The sequence below is a fragment of the Mycteria americana genome, chromosome 7 (genome assembly GCF_035582795.1).
Source record: "Mycteria americana isolate JAX WOST 10 ecotype Jacksonville Zoo and Gardens chromosome 7, USCA_MyAme_1.0, whole genome shotgun sequence".
In the NCBI taxonomy this organism is placed as follows: Eukaryota; Metazoa; Chordata; class Aves; order Ciconiiformes; family Ciconiidae; genus Mycteria; species Mycteria americana.
This window is the reverse complement of record NC_134371.1, coordinates 7,710,738-7,734,828: the sequence shown is the minus strand read 5'-3', so window position 1 is coordinate 7,734,828 and position 24,091 is coordinate 7,710,738. Positions and strand designations below refer to the sequence as shown.

At 38.1% G+C, this 24,091-nt stretch overlaps 1 protein-coding gene across 7 annotated transcripts in view; it reads right to left on the bottom strand.

The window, feature by feature from the left end:
* Positions 1–482: 482 nt before the first annotated feature.
* Positions 483–24,091, bottom strand: part of NLGN1 (neuroligin 1) — a 315,570-nt gene continuing 291,961 nt past the window's right edge. For 4 of the 7 annotated variants that reach the window (XM_075509050.1, XM_075509053.1, XM_075509052.1 and 1 more), the window contains 3 exons: positions 7,726–7,938; positions 2,307–3,096; positions 483–1,305 (listed from right to left, as the gene is read on the bottom strand). In XM_075509050.1, coding sequence (XP_075365165.1) covers positions 483–1,305; positions 2,307–3,096; positions 7,726–7,938 — 1,826 coding nt within the window. The remainder of the gene's footprint in view (positions 1,306–2,306; positions 3,097–7,725; positions 7,939–24,091) is intronic. The other 3 variants (XM_075509051.1, XM_075509054.1, XM_075509056.1) reach the window with 1 other exon arrangement.

Below are 24,091 nucleotides of genomic sequence, written 5' to 3'. Positions count from 1 at the left end.
ATTCAAATATGTAAATATGGTCTACACAAGAAAACAGGTCCAAATAAAAACTGGTGAAAATTATCTGACATTCCATTAGTGTGTCCCTTGTGCATATTTATAGGTTTTTAAAATTTTCAGTCATAGTTCTTTCCTGTTTGTGTTGCACATGCCTAATTCCATTATGTAACTTAAATCTTCAAAAAATTAATACTTGAATGTGAATGAAAAAGTATCATTCAGGACAACTGCTTCAAGCAATTGCAAACAGTTGGGTTTTTTTGTTTTTTCTTTTGTTTGTTTTGTTTGTTTGTTTCTTAAGTTCATTTGATATATGTACAATTCATTTTTTTCAAAACCCCAAAAGTTCTTGATATGTATATTCACATAATATTCCTCCATATTTAAATAGTAAGAGTCTTGTAGGTTGAAAGCCAAGTAATCTTCAGTAATATCACCTACTGTAATCCATCAAAAAATAAAGTTTGTTTCGTCTTGTCTGGCTATACCCTGGTTGTTGAGTGTGAATGGGGGTGGGGATGAGGATGGGGCAGAGTATTGTTCTGTCCTCCGGTAAATGTATTGAATGTGTGTAGGGGTTGAATCCCTGGTATAGTGTTGGGGATCATTGTGATGGTGTTGGGTGTCATTAAGGGAATATCATCAGGAGACCTTCTCATAGCTAGCGTGTAGTCTGGGGGACAGGCGGTCCTAAGAACCACCTCATGTGGATGGATGGACTCACATTCATGATCCAAGTCAGTGTGCTTCATTTGGAGGGACATTATCTCCTCTTCTTGTGCATGGGTAAGATCATTGGTAGTAGTACGTTGTGGGCTACATCTCCTATGAACATCATGTCTCCGCTTGTCTTTTTTGTAGTACAATGCTGCAAAGGCCAAAATGTTCAGGAACAGCAAAGATGCACCAACTGCAATAGTAACACTCAATTCTGTTGAATAGTCCCTCTGATCCACTGAAAAGGGGCTTGGTTGTTGTTTGGGATCATCTTGTTTGGCTGTAGGAAAGGCTGAAGTAACAGAAACAGAATTTTTCCTTGTTGGTCTGAAAGTATTATCAGTTGATGGCACTTTAGTTGTGGTAGAGGTATACTGTGAAATGTCGTTAAGATTGTGCAGATGAGGTACCAGTTCCAACCAAAGGTTCACTTTATTGGCCCTATAGTGTTCTTTAACTCGTGGTTTTAATCCAATATGAAGATACAGTTGGTCTTTCTGAGAATATCTGGTCCATGCTACTTCTTCAAACCGATTTGGTTTCGTATGGATGAATTTTGTATCTTGCGGCACTGGTTGATTTGGGTCACTAAAAAAAAAATAATCTCCAATGTTACAAAGTATTTCAAAAGGAATTATAAAATTAACATAATTAAGATTTTATACGTAATGTTTAAATCTGCCTTTGGACACAGCAGCATGCTATTTCCTAAAATTAGAGGCCTTAATAATCTTGATTAGAAACAGCATTATGCAAACGAACCCTTCTTTTACATAGACTTCAGCGACTTCCCTAGTTCCCTGAAATGCTAGTACCTCTCACACTGAAATCTTTTGCTGCTGAGGCCAGATTGCCAGCAATGTGGTAATGTGGACAAATGTCCATGAGAGACCAGTGTGAGAGGACATTAAGCTTTGCTTTTCTTTTTTAGTAACATAAAGCTCATGAAGCTCAGCATTTCGGTTTATATCTGGTATCTGTGGCCTTTCAGAGGTGAAAGACCACGGCAGGGCATAACAGTATAACCCATAGTGACTTCGAGTCCAATGGCCGAAGGTACAAAAGGGTTTTGAACTGCCAGTGAAAGAAGAGTTAATGAAAATGACAAAACTTTTCAAGTTTAAAGTCACATATTTTATGGTCAGAAGTGTCAATTTAAAAGAAAATACATTATTAAAATAAGCTGCATTATATTTGATGCAATATTTATGCAATGTTCTGTCTCGTGGGATGAAAATATTATCAGTGCTGGGGTAACGGCAGTTACTAATGTAACCATTTTTAACTATACACATATGCTAAATGCTTAGTTTTGCACTTTTCTGGGGATCCCTTAATTATTTTTGTGTACAAAGTATTTTTTTAATTTCTTCACGCAGAATGCTCGCAAAGCTATTTTTTCCCTCTTTTTGCTAGAATGTGTAAGCGAGCTGAGGGACATTACAATAAACATAAATATCCAACCCAATTCTTAATCTCTTATTCATCCTACAAGTACAGAGGCATTCCCAAGGGAGATAACCAAGGGAAAGCACTGCATCGTTATATCCTGAGTTTGTATACAAGACTATTCATTATCTGATACTCACCCAGTTTTTGCAAAGTTTGTCCAGTACGTCATCACCACTGCACTTAGCATGACATCATTTTTGGAGAAATTACAAGGAAATAATTCAGTAGGACCAATCATGGGGATTCCTAGTACGTAAGGAACCTCATCTCCATGGGCTGCATCTGCCCATGCAGGTACCTGATCTGTCTGGCAATGATGGTAGAAGGCATAGAAATATGTAGGCGATCCAAAATTTGAGTGAAGATCTGCTGTAGCCACTGCTGGCGCAACCCACTGGTGATCAGTAAACAAAGCCAGCAACGTTTTCCTCCTGGTCTCAGGATTGTGTCGATCTGCCCAGTCCGTGTACATAAATTTAATCGTTTCCCTCAATATATCTTTGCCTTCAGGGTATCCGTATAAGTTATCAACAAAATTAGAAACTGCAAAGTCAAAATCACTAGCTGATATGCCATCTTCACTATCCACAATATTTTCAACAAATTTTAACCCTTCCCCTTGGTTAACTCCCAACATGATGTCGTAGTTGAGGAATTCTCCTTGTTCCATCAATATCTGAGGATCATCTGGTATCACATCGCCATCAATTACTGGTCCAAAGGCTATATGGTATCTTGCTGGTTGAATGTCTTGGTCGACAAGTTCTCTATAAGGCTTCTTCTGTAGGCATTCTACCAATTCTACAGTGTCTGACATGTTGCAACCAACTTTTGTAGCCAACATCCTGGCGTATTTTGCAGGCTGAAAACTAACTGCCCAGCTGGAGAGAGCTGTTCCGCTTTGAGCTATTGCTCTTTGAAAAAGTCCTGTGGGGAGAAATATTTAAAAACTACTGAAGTGACCTTGAAACAGCTACATACTTGAAAGATTCAAAGGAGTTCTTTGAAACAATAGAAAACTTGAACAGAAGAGATACTTGAATCTTAATAGTACTTAAATACACAAGATGGTGAGATTTGACTGTCACTGTACCTACAGGTAATGTGTACAAAATAAATGCAATATGCGCAGAAATTGAAGCAAATGATTCTACCTCAATGTAGTCCAGCTGAGGAACAGATTTTCAAAAGAAACTCAGGAAGAAAAAGAACTGGCATTACCTATGTAGAATAACACTATTAGCTTGAAAGAAATTCCTAAAATTAAAGCAATTTATAGGTTGGAGGTAAAGCCAACAAGTCGCTGAAATGGATTGAATTTCTGGATATTGTTCAAGCCATCAGCAGCATGTGTGCATACAACTATGAATTAAATAAACCTACTGTACTGCTTTTTCTTGTTTTGTTTGGGATTAAACTTGGTTTGAGAGGTGCAGTACTTTTGAATTGTATATCATAACAAAAGTTCATATTCTGGAGTAATAGATGAGAAGGTACGAAGCAGCTATTAAATTTATGTGTCTAAGAGTCAAGATCCTTTTTTGTAAGGAGTTTTTCTAATGAAGGTTTATAGTGATCACACTTACATAAAAAGGGAAATGATATATTTTACACTATTTAGCTTTGTAATTCAGAGATTTAAACATATGTTCAGGTATTCATTTAGGGAAGAGAGAGTATGATCTGGCGCTGCATATAAATTTGTAGCAAATCCCAAAGACTTCTGTGCAATTAATTTGAATTTATGCTGATTTAACTAGCACTCTGGACCAGGAATTCTACTCATAGAAATAACAAGAGGTTTAAACTGACGTTTTCCTCTCCCTTCTGTAAGCATTTTTGAGCATACCATGGATGAAAGGCTCACCCCCTTGTAGTCAATGAATCAATCCAATTTTTTTGCTATTGACTTTAATGCAATCAAAACTCCACCCTTGTTCCGATACTTCTCGTGTTCCCTTTGTGTTGGGGCTTTGCCTTTTCCCACTCCCTTTGAGGAGCACAGTTCGGGTTCTGAAAGACATTTTGAGTCTGAACCTTGCGCAAAATAATGCTCATCTCTAATGTCAGAAACTTAGACTATATTTAGGTAACTGGGACCTTTCTGGTTTTTTGCATTTTCATGGAAGTGCATCCAGTTCATTTCAGTAGCACATCTTTTGCACTAATTACTGGAAAATATTTTATACTGGACCCTACCTCCTATAGCTCACTGTGGGTAATACAAAATGGTCTATAGCATACGTAAGTTATGCTGATTTAAGATATATGGGTCAAAATTTGGTTTTACTTACGCTGATAGGCACCTGGAGTAATTCCATTGAATTTGGTAGAGTTGCTTAGGGACTGGAAGTGACATCTGGCCTCACTCACTTAATTTTGCTAAGAATATATCTTTGGTCCAATGCTTGACGAATAGCTGGATACTCCCACTAAAGGAACTGGAGTTAAGGTGCTCAGCTTACCTCAGAATTTTATTCCAATAATGCAAAAGATGGCTTTTACTTTGATAAGTAACATATTTCTATCGATAAAAAACTTCCATAGCCTCTAAATCAAGTCAGGGACATGCCTTTACAGCCTCTATTGCAGTACCAGCCCCTGTACACTCAGAAGTTAGTTGGAATCAGTTGCTGGCAGGAAACATTTTACAAGCTTCCGAGGAATTTTAAAATCATTCTAGACTGTATTAGGTCCAAATCCAAAAGTCTTAAAATGAGATAGGTGTAGGGACAGAAATATGTAAACGCAAGCCTCTCCTTAAATTTATGAGAAGTCATATCCAAGATATTATTTCCTTGCAAGATACGAGTAAAAAATAAGAAAGAACTTGAGCTATAAAGCAGGTAAAAATATATTTGCATGTTTACAAGGTCAGATATTGAGCTCGTATAAATCAGCTCAAAGTCAGTGGAATTACCGCAGAGGATCTAGGCATTGTAATAAATGTAACTAAATGACAAAACTGAATTTTCACAAAGATGTATATCCTGTTACTTCATAATGTTTCTTTTTTGCATATTGTGTAAATCTATTTTTATTGCTTTATTAAATATCTCTGAACAAGGACAGAAAGTGTAAGCTACGTATTAAGAAAACGCTGATATAAACACTATGACTTGCTAAGTGCTACATAAACATTAAATGTTGGATTAAGTAAAAGTGGTCAAGTCCTCTGGCCATAAAATAAAATCTTAGGAAATGAAACTAAACATCCCTCCTCTGCTGAAGAATGCTTACGGAAATATTCCTCCTCTCAAACCATTTGGTGAAAAATGAACAACAGTATGAAAAATTATTTTCATTCTGTCTCAGAATTCCTGGCAGAAATTGGTACCACACAAGATGGAGAACTACGTTTTTATCTGATAATGTCTATGATTATTATAGCTTATGGGCTTCAGACTGATGGAAAGAAGATTTAAATGTTCAATGGACCATATCACTTTGTGACTCCTATTCAAAGTCTCACCAAAGTAAATAAAAGTAATTTGCATATATTCATCTACCTCTTCAGAGCACTCTCTAAAGATGGGAGCTGTTCTGCCCACTTGCAGATGGGCAGTTGTGAACAGCACCGTCTTGAAATAGGCTGAATGCATCCTCTCAACTACCAAGGGATCCTTTCAAAGGGAAATGAAGGAAGCAAAGAGAGCATCCGAATTTACAGCTTATGAAAGAGACTGGTTAATAATGTGAAACAAAAGGTTTTTCGAAAATGTTAAGATATTTGAAAATGTTTGAAAACTTGAAATAACTTTCCTTATTTGAAGCTGACCAATCTTCATTTTAGTACTTTTTTTTTAATGGCAGGTCTAACTATCCCCATATGAAACACAACATTGTGGCACATTGTTCTGTTTAATCCAAATTTCAGTACAGCATGTTTTTGCTTTCTTATAAAAGAAATCCTCAAAAATTTACTTTTACAATTGGATTTTAAGTACGTATCCGTAAGCCCTCTCCAGTCCCCTCCCAAATCCTTTGATCTGCTATGCTGGCAAATTACTGCATCAGTTTGCCCAAACAAATTCTGCTCCTGGCAGAATTCTGGCCATGTGTTGAATGGCCAGGGGTAATGAAGGCCAGAATATGACAGGGTAAAATTTGCTGATAAGAGGTAACACGTGACTGTCCAGATATTGTAAATGTGGCATTTCTCATTAATGCCATGTTACATCAAGAAGATCAAGATTAAGATCAAGTAAGAATTAGGGGAGGATAAACCAGGTCTCCTCATTCAACCTTAAGCTAAATCCTCTATTACAAAAGTTATTTTTGTGAGTTCTGATGAAAAAAGATGGTGCAGTGTGACCCTCAGATTACAGTGTAGTGAGGTAATGCTTACCTCTTGTTCTTATAGGCCAGGTTATAAATATGTCCTATTTAGCTGCAGGTAGTTATGGAAAAAAAGATTACCTTAAAAATCAAATTGTGGGAATAGACTAAGAGTTAAACCACAGTCTATTTTCCAGTAGACTTTTCTTGTAAAAGCTGTATTTTTCTCTCATTTAAAATAGCGTAAAGGCCTGATCTAAAGAATCTGTCACTTCTATTGACCTCAGTGGGCTCTGCATCATGATTTTGGGTAAATGCAGCTCTTTTAATGTCAGTGGAATTATTTTTTTAGGACTGGCCAATTAGTCCCCCATGGAGATACAGCAATATAAATTAGTGGAGGATTGTATGCACAGGGCACAGTGTGATGTCCCTGGTAAAACTAAACAATACAGATAAAAATGTGAGAAAACAGTGAGACAAATATAATGTGATCAATAAGCAATAGCCATGCAAATGAGAGAAACTGTGTGGAACTGTGGTGCAAAAATCATAGGAAAAAAAATGGATGCCTCAAACAGCATGTTTTTAATTTCCTGCTGTCTGCCTTAACTAGAGAGAAAAGGTGTTAGTTATGGAATAGGAAAAAACATATAGAAGAAAATCCATTTGCAACTTGGATGCTTTGACAATTTTGGATCATGCATGCAAAACATTCAACCATTCTTTTATTAGATGACAGCAAGTGAAGTTCATGCAGTTTCAGACAAAAGATTTCTGAACTAGGTACTTGTTTTCTTCACACAAAATAATAGTTTTAAGCATTTCAGCTGTTAGCCTGAGAAGAGAAACTGTGTCATTTTAGTTTTCTTTAAATTCTGCTCCTCATGAGAAACTAAACATGCCTTTCATGACTATCTGAATATAGACGACCTCATCTACTGTGAGCATGACTGACTGGTTTTCCAAAAAGGACACCCTTAGGTAGGAAAGAAAAGAGACAAAAATGATGCACCGAGAAAATGCTGTTCAGAAGTCTGCTATAAAGTGTTTCTACAAAGCTCCATAGGAAAAAGAAGAAAGTGACCCAAAATTTAAACATGCACAGAAGAGCTGAGGGAGAAGTCGGCTTGTACAGCCTTTAAAAAGTTCGCTTAATATTGAGCTGAACTCAACAGTTCATACTATGAACAAAGAGAATATACAGAGCATCACATAGTACTAATGGTGGTGGCATGCAGACACCAAAATTGTCAAAATTTGCAACCTGCATAATACCTTTGGTTGAATTGCTCCAACGGTTACCTTCAGAATAATGGGATAAAGTCAACAGATTGACGCATGAACCGCCTGCACCAGATCCAAAAACAGTTATTCTTAATGGGTCACCACCAAAGAACCCAATATTTTCACTAGTCCATCGCAAAGCTTGAATTAGGTCAAGGAGGCCATAGTTTCCTTTTGCTGCTTGGTCCCCAGTGCTCAAAAATCCTGTGAACATAAATGAAAAAAGAAAGGGTTAGCAAGTGCTCTTCTGAGTAATCCTGTTGCAATATTCTAAGACTTCAAAAGTAGATGCCATTAAATATTATGCAACTACATAATTTTCCGTATTCACTGGACAACAATTTGCAATTCTGCACTCTTCCTGAAACAAATTATTTGGTATTCACTCTTTTGGCCGTGATATATTACTTTAGGGAAGATGAAGATACATCCCAGGCAAAATACTTGTCTAAGTCTTAACAGGTCACAATGTATTACTCCAAAAGACTTCGTGTTGATTGTACTAAGTTTAAGAGTAAATGTTTAGCAAACAGATACGCTGCAGGCATTTTGTAAGTGTTTTGGTCAACTGTGTATTGCAATTCTGTACTTGATGCAGCCTTGAGCTTTGCGCGTGCCTGAGACGCAATGGCTACACTTCTCTCTAGACTGTGTTTGGTTATGTCCCGGCAACACACTATCTTTTCCTTTTTTCTCCCCCCAAAAATGCAGCCTATGTCACAGGACTGGGTTGAACAATGTGAGCAGCTCTCAACTCCCTGAGCTCCGTCCCACAGTCATTAACCTGAGTTAATTGAATCTACATTAAATGGATAACGACAATTTAAGCTGTTTCCATGACCCCTTAACATCAAAAAGATAAGAGCTCAGGGGTAATCTGGAGAGACAAGAATTGCTCCCTTTTATTCATGCTGGAAGAAAAACGGCAGAATGTGTCGGGTGCAGGAATGACTGTTTTACGCTTTCCTCCCAGCAGTACCCTTGTATTTAGGATTGCTGTTACTCTTGTCATTAGAGCCTACCGACTCTAAAAGGTGGACAATAAAAACTTCGAAGAAAGTCTCTGTTGAGAAAAGACATTGCTTTCCTTCTGCATTCCATTTGTTGACATTTCCAATTTTCTCCGCTTAATAAACATATGTTTAAATAATACCAGCATTATGAAGTAGCCCAGCACCTCCATTTGCATATCAAACTGATTTAATGCTCACTAAATCGACAGTGTAACTGTTTTTCAGTACATGCTTTGTAGAGAAATGCAACCATTACAACAATTATTTCCACATTAATTAGATATTAGTGAGTCTTCTAGTGTTGTCAAAGTTCTACTGATTTAACTCTCTTGAGTGCAGACAGCCTACTCAAAAGAAGTTTACAGTAGTTTTTCAGACAAATAGCTCTCAAAGGAGTCCTACTGTTTCATTATGACAATAAAAGCAGCTTTTGAGACATTTCTAAGAAGAGAGACACGTGTGCGTATACATATATAAAGCAATGATTTAACAAGAATACAGATAGGTGCGTGCGTGTACCTATATTCATGTCTATAATGAACATGTCATTTGTCACTTTGTTATTATTCTGATTTGAATTCAAACGGCAAGCTTACATGTGGTATTCTGTCGTACGTGTAGATATTTATACTAACAGACCTTCTTTGCTGTAAACTGCACTGAAAGCTAATTGGCCTTGCTGCCTCCGTAGTTGAGCTATGCTCCGTTTAGGGCAAGCAGCTTTGTTTGTGTAGGTCAATCCGGAGTTTTGTTACCATGGAGAGGGAACAGGAAAGTGGCATAAGGTGCCAGGCCAGCAATTCTCCCACTTCCAGACCTAATGTACCAAGTCTAATGGGCATACTTCATTCACTGTAGCCATAGTAAATTGTTACTTTGATACTAGACTTTAAAATAACCACTATTCTATAGCTAAAACCTGCCACATTTACTACTTAATGCGTAAAAGAGCAAAGTAGCATCGGTGCCATAGAAGAAAATACCACCTTGGTATTCAGGGAAAGCCCAGAAAGGAAGTCATAAATATAATTAATTCATTCTCATTTTACTATAACAGCTCAGTACTGAGTTGAGATGAATATGATGTTATTTTACTCTGCTTCACTCTCTTTCGTTTTCTTCTGTGTAGCCAGAGGGGCTGGTGTGCATGCCTATATGAAAGGACGGCCCCAGTGTAATCCTTCCTGCACAGAAGCGTTCATTCCTGTCTTCACGCTCCAGTAAAATGTTGTCCCCCATAAATAGTTTTTAAGGACACAGAGAGATGATGTCTTTGAATCTATGATAGCAAATCTAATGAAAGCTTCCTAACCAGTCTCACTGCCTTTGTCAGCCTGCTTGGAGTCGAGGGATGGTATCAGCGACTGTAACAAAATTAAAATGTAGGCATTTATGGGAACTACAGGATCCTGTCTCTGCACATGCTGGGAAAGTCTTCCCCTCTCTTTGTGTAAGTGTATGACTGTAGAAAATCAGTGACAAATCAGTTCATCATATTAAGCACATAAGTGACTGCACTGATTTAAGGGATGAGAGGAACGATTGGCACTGGCGGTCCTTGAAGCGCAGGTAGCAATGAGATGAGGGCAGTTAGAGCAATTACCAAAACTGTGCCCTAAACAAGTCCCTCTTTGCTTTTTCCCCTTTCCCTGGCTTGCAGATTCCCTGAGCCTGGATGGGATCTGCTCTCAGCAGAGCTGCAGCATTGGTTTAAAAAGATCCTGTCGATTTCTCAAAGTGATTCCAAGGCACTTATTAGGAAAAATAGATGGTAGGGTTATAGCTGAGATACAGTGACTGCCCTGAAGGAAAGCAAATGCTAACACTCAAACTTTCTGAAAAAGTTGTTTTCCGTACTCGGTATAATATGCAGCAAAGTGGGAAGCAAGTAAGTCTTTGCCTGGAAAAGCAACAGACAAAAATTATAGGTAAAGCTTTAGGGCAATCCCCTGCTGTTAAATGAGTTCACATCACGCCCCGAACCTTGATGGGGAAATGGGAAATCCTTGGGAAACTATAAATATACTAGTTTTAAAGAATCTTTGCGAAAAGGATCTTAAAAAGAGAGCAAAACAGGAAATGTCTCCTGTTGCTAAAAGTAGACACCAGGAGCCTTGCATTCAGTTCAGGAAATGTGCCAGAAGGGGGAGCTTTCAGTTTATTTAAAATAAAAAAAAAAAAAAAAAAAAAAAAGAAAAAAAGAAGGAAGTATTAGTAATATTCTCCTCATTCATCTATATTAGACAAATTATGACTTGTGTCCAGAGCAACAGCTCCGATGCAAAAGAAATATCTCACGCCTCCTCAGCAAGAACCACATTGGCTGACTTCCATATCTACACAAGATGGATGATTATTGATGTTGACTTTCATGACATGAAACATTTCTATCTCATTTTTCAGAACCATAAGAAGCCTGTTAATATCGCCACCTGTTCATGCCTTTTTTCTTGTATGCAGTAGTATCAGCATGGCTTAGAAGCATTCAAAATGTCATGAAATCAGAGATAGGACTGATAAAACATATGAGGTTTTTCTTTCCAGTTTTGTTTTTTTGGGTTTTTTGTTTTTTTTTTTTTTTTTTTTGTAGCGAGGAGTGCCTCAGTACAGATAAACTCATCTAAATAAACACCCATAGAGAAAAGCTTTAACACACAGCATCATAGCCAGTCTGTAGGTCTGTGGGTGCAAGTACTTATTCCTATTTATCACTTAGATAAAATAGAGATTGCAACAATATGTTTTGTCTTTATCCCAAGAGGAGCTTTCAGAATGTAATTAATATAGATACCATACATTTCTATGCATTTCTATGACACAATCATCACGCTGTCTAGATATTAAGCTAGCAATTTTGAGTCACAGAGGTGAACCTGCTCTTGCTGAAAAGGGCTTGTGTGTCTGAAAGCTTGTCTGTTTTTTAAACTGTATCAGTTAGTCTATTAAAATATATTATCCCTTTCTGCAAAGGCTGTCTTATTATTATCCTTGGACTGTCATCTCACCAAGAATGCTGCTATCATACGCTACCACCTTTTGCTCTTGTAAAAAAAAGTGAAGGAAATTATTCCTTATTTTAGTTATTCCAGGAAGACATTTGCAAAAAACCTTATTTTTGCATTTTTCTCCAAAAAGGTCAGATTGAGCTAATTTTATTCCATAATTAAGTCCTTCTACTGGAAATATTCCAATCATCAGCTGAACAATTGCTATTTTATATTCTGAATGGAGAGGTTATCTCCTTTTATCTCTTCCAAAGGAGCAAACTCTAATAGAATTATGGTAGTGAGGATGTGGTCTTTTGTGAGTTTAAGAAAGAGATTTATTAAGCTCATTTGGACCATTTCTCTGTTACATGTCCATTAGACAAGAAGGCAGTGTGCGCCACAACCAGGCCCCGTATTTTGTGTTAAGATAAATTTTAATGCTTTATAGGCTTATCTGCCTGGGTAATGATTTCTGCTTGCCATTCAGATAAATCTTTTTCTACTATGATTCTAGCATTTTTGAAGAGTAAATAAAATAATAGAGTTGGGAAAGTGAAAATATTTTGTTGGAAACCTTAGTAGACTGAATTATTTTAAGCTCTGGCCTAATTTGAACATTGAAATGAATGCAGAAGGGAAGGCCAAGACAGAATTTTTCCTAACGTAAGGGACTGCTACAACCTGATGATGCTGTAAAAGACCAGGCGCAGGCTGGTGGATACGTAAGAGAGAACCAAACCTTCCCTCTGATGAGTTCTGTCCATATAAGTGTTTCATAACCCAGCAACCTTCCTGACTGGATTAAAGTAAGGGGAAGAATATCTTGCTGGACAAAAAAAATATCTGCCTGTGAGAAAATACACAGTAACAAATGCTACTCTAAAAATAAAACAGAAGGGCTTATAAAAACTGGTCTGACATGCTTAAAGGGTATCTTCAAAGAGCGGTGTTTCTGAAAGCAGAAACACTTAAGATTTTAATATTACCCACCTGTTTAGGCATGTGTTATAATAATTTAGCTGTGTTTCCAGTTACATTTCCCTATGCAGTCAAATGTCATCTTTTATTTTTGTTAAAAGCAAATGTTAAATTGTACGAGTATCAACGCATAGTGGAAGAATACAGGACATATTTTGAGGGAAGAATATATATTCCCTCTGGATTGCAAGTTCCTTGGTTAGGACGTTAGTTTGACACCTTCTATTAATATTGAAGAGTAATTGCCATCCACAGAAAATTTCAGTTGCCCTTTAAACTATAGGAATTACTTAGGAATTCCTACTTAGGAATGTGAGCAAGATAAGCAAATTTTAAGCAATATGATTAAACTTAAAGAGCACATTTGTTTCTATCTCAGATATCTCTCTTGAATTCGCATCAGCTAACTAATCTGAATGAACTACGTGGGCAGCAGCACTGTGAACATTAATGTATATGTGATATTCACGAAGCAGAGGATACTGCTTCTCGCTTTGCTGACCAGCACATCCTAATATTAATAGCATATTTTAGTAATGGATAAGGGGTAAGGTGACTAAAAGGACTAGGAACTCCCGTAAGGAAGATGTAGGAGAATATAAACTATTCAGTGTAAGAAAAATATTCCTTCATAGACATCTGCAATATACCTCTGCTCGAGAATCAGATAAGCAAGTCTTCTGGAAATGCTGCTCAATCAGGAGTTGTGTATCAAATTCATTTAATATACAAAAAAGTAATTGCAACATTAGCAAAGTGCTTGTCTGTTTCTGTAGCTTTCTGCCACATACCTATTAGTAATAAGATTAATGGTTGCACAAGTGCGAGATTTTAGCTTAACTCCATGAGATGTGCAGAGTATCATGCTACATTTTTATGCACTCTTTCCTGGCTGTTTAAGATATGTGAGACACTGCATTTATATACAGATTTTATTTTAATTTTATGTATAGAAGATAAATTAATATGTCAGAATCTTTGCAGGTGGACACACTGTACTTTTAAACAATTAGAAGACAAACATTCTGTTGCAAAATATTTGTTAACAGATGTACATTGTCAGGTTGGACGGGGCTCTGAGCAACCTGAGCTGGTGGAAGATGTCCCTGCTCATTGCAGGGGGGTTGGACTACATGACCTTTAAAGGTCCCTTCCAACCCAAACCATTCTATGATTCTATATATTATATGCATATATTTGCAAACTATTCACTTTTCATGTAGTAAGGTTACGTGACTGGTCACATAAATTGTTTAAAAATTTACCATACCATAAACTTTATAAATTAAGGACAAGTATCTTCCATACAAATAGCCTGCACTGATTTTTTTGAGCCCATAACCTGTTTTGGGATGTGTCAGGCTTGCATTTCTGCCGTGACCAAGCTGTTACTACCAAAACAGCTGAATGTGCCATATAACACTGATCGAAGTGATGAGGGGGACCAGGAAGGGTTCTGATATGAGGCCAGTTTAATTGCAAATGTTCTAGAGCTGTGGAATTTTTTAATATTTTTTTTTTTTAAGAGAGACTCTCTTATAGAATGAAAATCCGTCCATTCAATATGGCTGGACTATAAGGCTGACTTAAAAAGAACAGCTCAGAAACTGAGAAGTTTTTTGTGAGCAGTTGTTCCCACTATTCACATAACCTCAGTCACTTGGTAAAGAACTAGGAAACAGCTCAACTGTTTTAACTGTCTTAATTAAGCTGTGTTACTGTAAGAACAGTACCTCAAGGTTAAGCGTATGAACAATAAACTGTACTGCGAGCAATGCAAAACAGCTGCAGCAATTCATTAACTTACCAAACTAAAGTGCTGCATCTGTGAGGTAGAATTGCTTGAAAATACCAACAGTACCAACTTTACTGGGCAGTGGCTTTGCCCCAGCAGTTAGCCTTTGGAAATTCCCATTCATTTCACCAAAGTAAACAATTTACAGAATTGAATCAGTAAATATAAGAACTTGTAACTATATCCTTTGGCATTTTGAAAGTATACATGGAGAAAAGTGTGTGATGATGTATAAACCTGGATGTGCTTTTTCAGCATTGCTATTTTACTGCTGGAATTTTTAACACTCCTCCCAGAGTACCAAAGCCTTCGAATTAATATTAGTGAAGTGGCCAGAGCCTGCAAAAAGGCTGGGCTTTCCTTGTGGCTTTTTGAAACAACAGAAGTTTTCCCTTCCTTGCATTTTACTTAATTTCTTTTCCCATGAGAGGCTAAATGAACTGAACACTGCAAGTTACAGAAGTCCCTTCCAGCTGTTTCAGTCTGGCATCTGTCACTTGCCAGTGCTGATGCATTACAGCAAACTTCTAGTATAGAGGCAGACTGCGAAAGACTGGAGTGTCTCACACCAAGGCACTTTATTCCATTGTCAAAGATGTATTGGCATGACTTCACTGGCTGCAATGCAGGCCAAAGCAGGCTAACTCTCAGTCTTTTTCCAAAACACAGGTTCTCTTTCACAGGCTATATCAAAGTCCTTTAAATGTCAAAAAAAGGCTGGATGAAGCCAGATTTTTTCCTATCCTGGAAAATTATCCTCAACCATTACAGAAGGAAGGAAGATGCTTAGATTTACTGTGATATTCTTGGCAAGTATGTCGTAGATGTTAAAACAGTCTGAGATTACAATTTCTAGCATTCTCTGAAGGCTGTGAGAAGAGGGTAACTCTCTTTGCCTTTAAAGCTTCGGTAAAGAGATGACAGAAGTCTGGGAGTGCTTTCAAAAGCTTTAGCTGCCTTTTCTTCACCCGGTCAATGGTTATTTTCCATTCTGCCTTGTCGGTCTTGTCAGGACAGTTGTGGGCAGTTTCTCAAATTCTGGGTATTCTCAATGCGCGAGACATTCATGTATCGGTCCCTGTGACAATCCCATGCTTGCACATGGGGTCATGGTATGGGGCAGGCCCACACGATGAAGCAGGTCAACGTTTGTTTGTAAAGTACCGAGCTGGCTGGTTTTTCTGCCTGCAGCACGGCACGGTGTGGTGGTGTTTCTCTCCAGCTCTCCCAGCCCACGTCAAGCGTGACCGGTTAGTGGGTCACAGCTCCCGCGGTGTGTGGCAGGCTTGTCAGACGCGGGGCAATGGTGAGAATACAAAAAGTCAGATGTTTGTTACAGTACTGTCAGCTGCACAGACAAGTTTCACAGAAGCAATTCTCTAAGCCCGTGCGGTAGAGTTGGTATCAGGGTGGGAAGCGTAAACTGATCCTGCGCTCTACAGGCAGTTCTTGCAGTCAACATTTTGGCTTCAGCGCAGGGAGCACGGATAAAAGGGGCTTCAGCTGCCTTCTGCTTCTCAGACCTCTACTCTAAGTACCACATAGCCGGTCCCACATGATCACCTGAGAGATCAGCTCTATAGTAGCTTATTATAGATGATCTTTACTGAAAGGTCAAATGAAAGTCTGATAACAATCTCAGAGATACTTTGAAAGAGTTGTATAAGCAATAGGGCTAGTCCACTGGAAGTGATCTTTAATACTGATTTCTGGATACACCGTAAAAGGAAAAAAGAAAAGGAGGCAAGTCTAGTCTCAGAAATACAGCTGCAGAAACTAATTTTACAGGATTTTAAGTGATATGTGCTGACACATATCGGAAAGTAGAAGTAAGCCTTAAGAGCTGATGAACGACATTTGGCATAGGTGGACGTAAAAGGCAGCTGGAGTACGTTTGATTTCATTATCTCCTCTTTTCTTTAAAAATACAGAAAAAAGATGGGGTTTGCTATAGAAACAAGCAGATATCTATGAATATTTTCACCTTTGAAAAAATAAGCAATTCTGCTGCCAGCAGAGAACATCTGCTTAAATGCCTTCCACAAGGTAAAAGAATCATAGTTGTTAGTACACAGCTGAGTCATGCTCTAGGGTGACACAACTTTTAGTTTAAAGGATTATTAAGTTGCATACAAACTTTTCACAGGACATGAACAACGCTGTATTACTAAGTAATACAATAGCAATGCTCTTATGAACCACCATCTTTGAGAACTTTAACAAAAATATAAATAAAATCAGTCGTCTCTAAAAGACAGCATGGCCAAAACCAAATCTTATTATAGGATAAAGTGTGGAATAATAAAAATCAAACACATACTGATCCTTTCAAATATACTCAGCCAAAGCCCAAATGATAATGAAAGACTACATGACAGAACAGAAAAGTCCATAGCCAAAGCCAACACTTGACTTTCCTACTTGGCAGAAGAAAGTGATGCCCCGAGGGAGAGATTCTTGTCTTCACCAGGATTGAGTGCACAGCTGTTCCGGTCCTACTTACTTCAAGTAGTGCAATATGCAAAATTAAGTAGCCCACAGCACGTTGCATCAAATATCTGTCCGTTACTATGGTCTTTCAGCATCCCCATTTTCAGTAGCAAGATCAGAAACAAGGCATTAAGATATGCTAGTCTTCATGCAATATGCTATAACTTTTAACTTTAGATGATACAATTAAAGGCAGCAGCTACAAACCTGGAAAACATGTTATAGTGGAGAGTTAACAAATATCAACGTTCTTAATGCGCAAGGCTTTAAAAATCAAAATTGACCCCATAAAAAAGTCTGCTTTCCATTTTCCTTCAAGATTTGGGCAAAATGAGTTCATTATCTCAAGATAGCCCACATGGTACTTGAAGATCTTTCTACCCAATATATTTGAGAAATTTTTGCTATATAATGAGCTGTGTAATATGTGCAGCTACTTAGAACTACATGTAGTTCAGATTCAGCTTTCAAAAGCATCTTTGGGGTAGTACATTTTAATTGATTGTTAGATGCCAGAGAACACTTTTTCTGACTTAGGCCTGGAAATCGTCTTTGCTTTATAATGGTCACTCTGGTCGTATATTAGTATATGTTTTCAGTAATACCATGCAGTTTTTCAGAATTTTGAATATGTATGTGGATGACAGAAAGTATGGGTTTCATTTCACTAGAAGGGAAAATTTGTATTTTAGAAATTAAAAAATCATAATTATGACTTCCATTGAGAGGGACAGCACCATAATTTTTGATACTTCTTCACAGCGTTGAGATTTGCAATGAGGGTCCAATCAATGCTAATATATATTCTATGAGCTGATGAAAGGGAAGTCAGAAATCTTCATGTAAAACTGAATATGCAAATCACTAGTTAGAAGCCTAGCAGCTATTTGAAAGTGCAATCTTTCAATCAGAACACAGAAATTATGGTGCTAATTTACTGTGAACTCAAATCTCCTTATTTGAAAATAAATAGAAAAGATTAACCATTGGACCAATTTACCAAGAACTGCATTCAGTATGTCATCGCTTGCATTTTTAAATCAGAACTGGAGACTTTCCAAAAATATGTAGTTTAGTGGTGGACTTGGCAGGGCTAGGTTAACAGTTAGACTTGATCTTAAAGGTCTTTTCCAACCTAAACAATTCTATGATTCTTTCTTCACTGAAAGGGTTGTCAAGCACTGGAACAGGCTGCCCAGGGAAGTGGTTGAGTCACCATCCCTGGGCGTATTTAAAAGACGTGTAGAGGTGGTGCTTAGGGACATGGTGTAGTGGTGGACTTGGCAGTGCTAGGTTAACAGTTGGACTCGATGATCTTAAAGGTCTTTTCCAACCTAAACGATTCTATGATTCTATGTCACTGTTCAGATAAGATTTAATTCGGGAAAGTTTTATGAGCAGTATAATACACGTAGAGGTCATACCAGATCATCACAAAAATGCCTTCTTGCTTTTGAATGCGTGAGTTAACATATGAGACTTAAATAGTCAAGATTGGACTTCTGTAGCCTGATCAGTGCAGATAGACCCTTTAAGTGTACTGGGAATTTAAATAAGTTTTGAGAAAGCCTGAGAAATAAAGCTTTTCTATCTTCCTTCTTTCTCTCTTCCTCTCCCTTTCCTCTTCCCTTCTCTTTTTGCAAAGCTTAATCTTATTTAATCAGTATCAACACTATTCTTGGAGTTCTGTTATTCATGTGAATTTATATATGTGTCCACTATGGTCTTTGAAATATACTTGGGGGCACACAATCAATTTATCGCTTGACAAATCCTTGGGAATACCTGGCAATATTTTTACCCCTGTGATAACAATCTGCCACGCTCTCTACAAACACTACGTGGTTGACCAACTCCTTGACCTACCTGTAGCACCGCATCCACATCTGTTTCCTTGCTGCAATACAATATGCAGTGGTAGCACAGTGATCAGAAAGATGACATTCTGCTCTGTCCCTTTAAACACCTAGAGGCATATTTGTCGTACTGAAGACACTGTATTTGTGGCTATCTTAGCCTGCATGTAAGAATAACTTCTGGTAAGAAAAAGTGAGTAGAAAAAACAGCAACCCAGTTTCAGTTTGAATTGTAAAGGGAGGTATGCTGGAGCACACCGCAACACCACCATAATTATAGCACATCAGGTTATATATCACGGCTTGTTATTGCAGCTGCCATTTGTGTTTCTGGTGGCAGAGATGCTGAATCTATTCTTACCCAAAGAAAAGGACTTGTCCAACAGTGGGAAAGCTAAGAAATATAGCAGGTTTTTGACTTACACCTGTGGACCTCTCAAAGTCTGTGGACGACTACTCAGTGGCCAAAGATCACTAAGAAAAGCAAACCAATTAAGAGCAAACACAAATGTACTTTATGATGGTCTGAGCCACCAGGGAAAACTTTGAGAGGTCTGTAACAAAAATATGTTGCAAACAACTAACTTCATACACAGGCTTGTGCTAGCGAGATTCTTATACTGTTTTCATTGCTATTAACTGAACACCAGAAACATTTGTAAGAGCATATATGTCTAGACAGAGGCATCAAATCTAATTTTCTGGTAAATATCTATCAGTTCTGGTAAAATGTGAAGTAACTAAGAATTAACTGCATCACCATATGCCTGTTTCTTTCTTACACGGCATTTTGCTTCTCCTAGTACAGTTTTTGCTTTCTGCTGTGTCTGAATTTCCTGTTCCATAGGGCAAGATACTTTATCTCTTCACAATGATTTTTCTGTGCTGCAATACACATTTTGTGTCTTAAAGGCAGGGAGCTGAAGAAAAGTCAAGAATGGGATGAGGATAGCCGTTACAGAGACGGTAACTGCCATTTACCAAAAAAAATGATTGCTATTAAACTACTCCTCCCCAGCAGAATCCTGAGGGGTTCGGCCACTGCTGACGGTACAGCTGTTACACAAAACAGTAGGACATAGAAGATATGTATTAATATATTAAGCATACACACAACTCTTGTGTATCTCTTCAGAGCAGTCTTATAAAATACCTGGTCATATGCATATCCCCTAACTTTTCTAGCAACAATTTAAATAAATACAAGATGTCAAAGAATCGTCCTTAGTCCAAGGAAAAGGAAGGAAAAAAGCCTCAAATCCACCCAAAGTTAATTGAGGCTAGAATCACTGCAGCTCTATCCATTGCAATTTCACATTGGTGCACTTCAATTAAGGCATAATAAGAGTGCAAAGTAATTTATAGTTATAGATTAGATGTCGTCTGTGAAAAATCACCGATTAACTCAAAGTAGGCTTCTGGAGTACCAGAAGAACAAATGTTGTAGTACCCTGAGTTTCGCTTTTCAGTTAGCACCTTGAAACCACAAAAGCAGAGCTGAAAATCCTGTATTTAAAGGTATTAGTAAGAAATACTTTATACGCATGGGCACACACAGACACATGCTATCAGCATGTTGATCTGCAGGCTTCACTAGATAAAGTTTCATTCACCAATAAAGTACCAACACAAAAATGCCTGTACTGTTTCCAATAATGATCTCAAATATTTATTCAGTTGCTGAAAGGCAAATTTTTTACCTGTTTTGTTAAAACTAGAGAATTCTTTGAAAGGTTGCCTACTGCAGCCTCAACTAAATGCAGAGCTCTAGTTTTCCATAAGATGCTGCATCCTTTCATTCCACTCCACAATGAGTGTCATATGCATTACCACTACATCATCTGAAAATATGCATATACCCATCTACAGATGGACCAGGCTCATTGCTATTCTAAATCTAACTAATTCTAGTGAAGTCAAGAAAATTTGCCAGTTCAAACCAAGCGAGGGTGTGATTCCGGACCCTTAATCTTTTGAGATATGTAAAAGCATGACATAGATACTGCATCAAATATACAGCATCAACAAAGTGGCTAAACTAAGTAATATTTAATGGGTGGCAGAAAATAATTGATGTTTCAGACAATTAAGTATGTGAGATGACTGGAAGCTGAAGTAAGATTCTGGAAATCTTTGAAAAGAAAAATGTGTGTACATATGCCATCCAGCTCTCAATAACTGAGAGTGCTCTACAGTTAAAGATTTCTGCAACAAATACAGTGAAAGAAAACCAGTGTCCAGCTGCGGTAAATACACTGTTAAAGATGCTAACTTTGCATTTACTGCCCCTATATTCAGGCCACAGTAGGAAGCCAGGTATTCAATATTGCCTAATTGGAGAGTATCACATAGCAGCCTCACTAGCATGGCTAGTTTCACCTTTTTGCCATAAGAATACAGAAACCTGGTAAGTAGCAAAGTGAGAAAAATAAAACCAACAAAACCTGAATTATTCCATGTTTCTGTCATGTATTTTAAAATCTAACACTTTTTTGAAAGCTACTCTACAATTATAAATTAATACTTTGATACAATACAATTACACGGTCTTTGAGTAGGAAGAGTCTTTTATGGGGAGGGTGATATTCTTCAGTTACTCACATTTGGATGAAATTAGGTGTCTTGAAGCTTACAACACCCACTTGCAGCCAAACTGAGAGAAGGAACACAAGTCAGAGGTCACAGGGAACAAATTCTCAGCCCTGAGCAAGAACTGAATTTATACAAAATGGTCACGTCTAACAAAACAGTGCTCAGAAGAGGACAAGAATGTCAAGCAGCTAAGAAACATTATGGCAAAGAGCGGCTCGCTCAGAGGCATCAGTTTTCTATTTTGCCAGTACGATTCTTATAGCTTACTACAAAGTGAACTAAAATGCACAGTAGTCACACAGTAAGTAAAATGGTGCTAATTTGTTTTTAACACTTAACCAAATACTACAGGTTCTAACAGCACTTTCTTAGCCTCAGATGAGTTGCAAAACCTAATCTGTGCTAATTTTCCCAAAACCAGATGGTGCATGAATTAAACTGTGTAGACCCTTTTAAGCTTCCATTCTCATTAGGTCCCTTTTGGGATAACTAATGTTCATTTCTTAAGGCCCTATTCTCCTGCACTTATTTCTCTTAAATAACTGAAAACAACCTCCTTAATTGTATAGGAAGATACACTCAACGGGAGAAAAGTCACAGAATTTGGGCCTTCAAGGGATTATGTTATGTATGCAAACTTGTCACTAAACCCAGTATTTTTTGCACGGACAGTACAATGGTATCTATGTTATTTACAATGGGAAAATGTTTCATTCCAGGCCAAGAAATATCATTACCTATGGAAGGTAAATAAAGCCAGGACTATGCCAGTAAACCTCATTCACATACATCACTTGAAGGCAGGAGGTATGAACTCATAGGACTAAAGACCACCTCATCTGAAAAGAAAGATCGCAGACAGTAGGTATTAACAGGCGATTTTAGCTGTTGTTTACTATTGTAAAAGGCTCAAAACCTCACCACAGCCCTGGGCTTAACTATGTTAGAGAGGTAACAAAGGGTGTTCCCAGGCTTTGTGTGAAGGAAAGGAATCAACGTGTGGAAAAGAAAAGTTGGGAAGGTGAAATAACATTAAAAGAGAGTTTATTAAACCAATATGACTCACAGTTTCTCAGTAGCCTACAAGGAGCAGATTTCTACCCATGCTGTTGCAGTATCATAATCTATTAAAAAAAGTTTCATAAAACCTGCAGTAGCCAGCTAGAGGATACCCTGTTCTCCAGGAGCTGCTGCACCTCCTGGCACAATACCTCCATCTCTCCCTCCTCTAAGTCAGACGTTTCCATATGGTGCGTAAGCAAGCTCAGGTCCCAAGGTCTACTCTGATTTCATTCGTGATCTGCTCCTTAAGGGAGCAGGTTGAGGGAACAAAATATAAATGGTTGTTGTGGGTTAGTGCCAGTCGGCAGCCAAGCACCACGCAGCCGCTCGCTCACCCTTCCCCCCCGGTGGGATGGGGGAGAGAACCTGAAGAGCAAAAGTAAGAAAACTCATGGGTTGAGATAAGGACAGTTTAATGATTGAAATATAACAACAACAACAACAACAACAACAATAATAATAATAATGAAAAGGAAAACAACAAAAGAGAGAGAGGGGGACAAAACCCAAGAAAAAAACAAGTGATCCAACTGTTCACCACCCGCTGACCGATGCCCAGCCAGTCCCTGAGCAGTGATCACTACCTCTGGCCAACTCCCCCCAGTTTCTATACTGAGCATGACGTCATATGGTATGGAATAGCCCCTTGGCCAGTTTGGCTGTGCCCCCTCCCAGCTTCTTGTGCACCTGGCAAAGCATGGGAAGCTGAAAAGTCCTTGACTGGTGTAAACATTACTTAGCAACAACTAAAACATCAGTGGGTTATCAACATTATTCTCATACCAAAACACAGCACTATGCCAGCTACTAGGAAGAAAACCAACTCTATCCCAGCTGAAACCAGGACAATGGTCTATTACTGTTCTTTCTTTCCATGACATTTATATGTTGCCCTGAATGGCTCTGGAATCAGGATGGTTTACAGTATGTTATGCTTTTATCCTCACCCTGAATAATGAGGTAGTAGTAATACTCGGTTCATAGGAACAAGGAGACATAGCACAAAGAGGAGAGTGACACACCTGACACACCCAAGATTACAGAGGAAAGCTGCGGTGAAAGAGGTAGTTGAACCTGCCTCTGAATGACGAGGCCAGAATGTCTGGTAGACTTGAATGCAGTGAAACAGCTAAAGAATTATTGTGCCATTATATTTTGAAGATTTTTTGCAACCACATGCCCACCTTTAAAATTCCAGTGTGAATGTTCTTTTAACATTCTGTGTAATGTAAGCTGGGTGCTAACTGATGAAATAAATTGAGTTTTAATAGACTTTGCTCAACAACACACCCCAAATGACACATCAGTAATTACCATCAGATCTCAAGCAACATCCTGATAAAGTTACTGAATGTAAAGCGCATCTGCTAGATTGCAACGGATTGCATTCTTGGTACGCTTGAGATTTGTCAGAAAATGTATTTATACTCAACATTAATTCTGCTGACTCCGAGGATTGTTTCAGTTAACAAAGGCATCTCTGACACTGCAATATAGAATCATGTCCCATTTCTGGCAATGTACTGCTAGCAAAATACCAGCTGTTTTCAGTGGAGGATCAGTGTGATACAATGAGTTGATGTG